Genomic DNA, 1,138 nt, shown 5'->3' with positions numbered 1-1,138 from the left:
ACTCAGAAATCCACCTGCCTCTGCCTCCCAAGTGCTGGGATTAAAGGCGTGTGCCACCATCGCCCAGCTGCAAAGCAGGAACCAAATAAGCTGTTTTGAAATAAGGAAAGGATGAGAGCGAAAGCCTAAGTTGAAATGTTTGAAGTAACAACTTGCCTTAATGGCCTCAGTTAAGATCGCATCCATCTTAGGCCGTGGGGAGGGAGCCATCGCTGTTTGTTTCTGGGCTCTGGCTAGCTGGCTGGCTGAGAGCGTAGCCCAGGCAGGGATTGTTTTTTTCACTTTCTTCTCCTTTTCTTTAGACTGATCCTTCTCACTTAAAAACAAAGTTTTCATTATGCAAGATGATCTCTTCAGAAAGAGGCACAGACAACACTTTCATTCAAGGGATTTCCCACATTTGCATTCCACACAGGAAGACCATATATCCTTTAGGATAAACACCTGCTGTACTGACCACAGGCAGAGTAACACAGCACAGCAACTGTACACAAAGCACTCACTCTATCAGGCATCAGAAGTAACACAGGCAGTTTAAATGTAAAGAAGGATACACCTAACTTACATGGGATACTACACCAACTTACAAGAAGGACTTGAGCACCTACAGATCCTGGTACTATAGGGATCCTGGAGCTAATGGCCCTCTGATAGCAAAGGACAGTCATATAAAGACAAAAGAAAAGGCTACGGAGGAGAGCCCGGGTAGAGGCTGTAGTCCCAGCACTCAGGAAGCACAAGAACCCCAGGTTCGAGGCTAAACTAGCCTAGGCCCAAGTTGCAGGACAGCCACATGAAGCTTTCTCTTGGGGAAAAAAGTTTTATTTATTTACATTGAGGTGACATACAAAACAAGCAAAAATTTACAAAATATAACATTAAAAACTTCCTGGTACTATAAATAAATCAAGAAGTTCTTCTTAGATAATGAGCTAGAAAAATGTTTCTCTTAGGCAAAGAAAAGGGCAATCACATTAACTGTCCCTAAATTGAAGTGAAATTCTGGTTGGAGAGACAGCTCAGCAATAGGAAAGAGCAAAGCTGTTTGATTCACATAAAATGTCTCACAACTGCCAGGTGGTGGTGGTGCACGCCTTTAATCCCAGCACTTGGGAGGCAGAGGCAGGTGGATTTCTGA

General features: G+C 43.7%; 1 protein-coding gene across 10 annotated transcripts in view; it reads right to left on the bottom strand.

Annotated features, from left to right (window-relative positions):
- Positions 1-1,138, bottom strand: part of Hp1bp3 (heterochromatin protein 1 binding protein 3) — a 26,747-nt gene that overhangs the window by 16,066 nt on the left and 9,543 nt on the right. For all 10 annotated transcript variants that reach the window (XM_031379185.1, XM_031379188.1, XM_031379190.1 and 7 more), the window contains one exon: positions 157-316. In XM_031379185.1, coding sequence (XP_031235045.1) covers positions 157-316 — 160 coding nt within the window. The remainder of the gene's footprint in view (positions 1-156; positions 317-1,138) is intronic.

This window comes from Mastomys coucha, unplaced genomic scaffold (assembly GCF_008632895.1).
Source record: "Mastomys coucha isolate ucsf_1 unplaced genomic scaffold, UCSF_Mcou_1 pScaffold18, whole genome shotgun sequence".
Lineage (NCBI taxonomy): Eukaryota > Metazoa > Chordata > Mammalia > Rodentia > Muridae > Mastomys > Mastomys coucha.
Note: the sequence above shows the minus strand (reverse complement) of the source record. Positions and strands in the feature narration are given on the sequence as shown.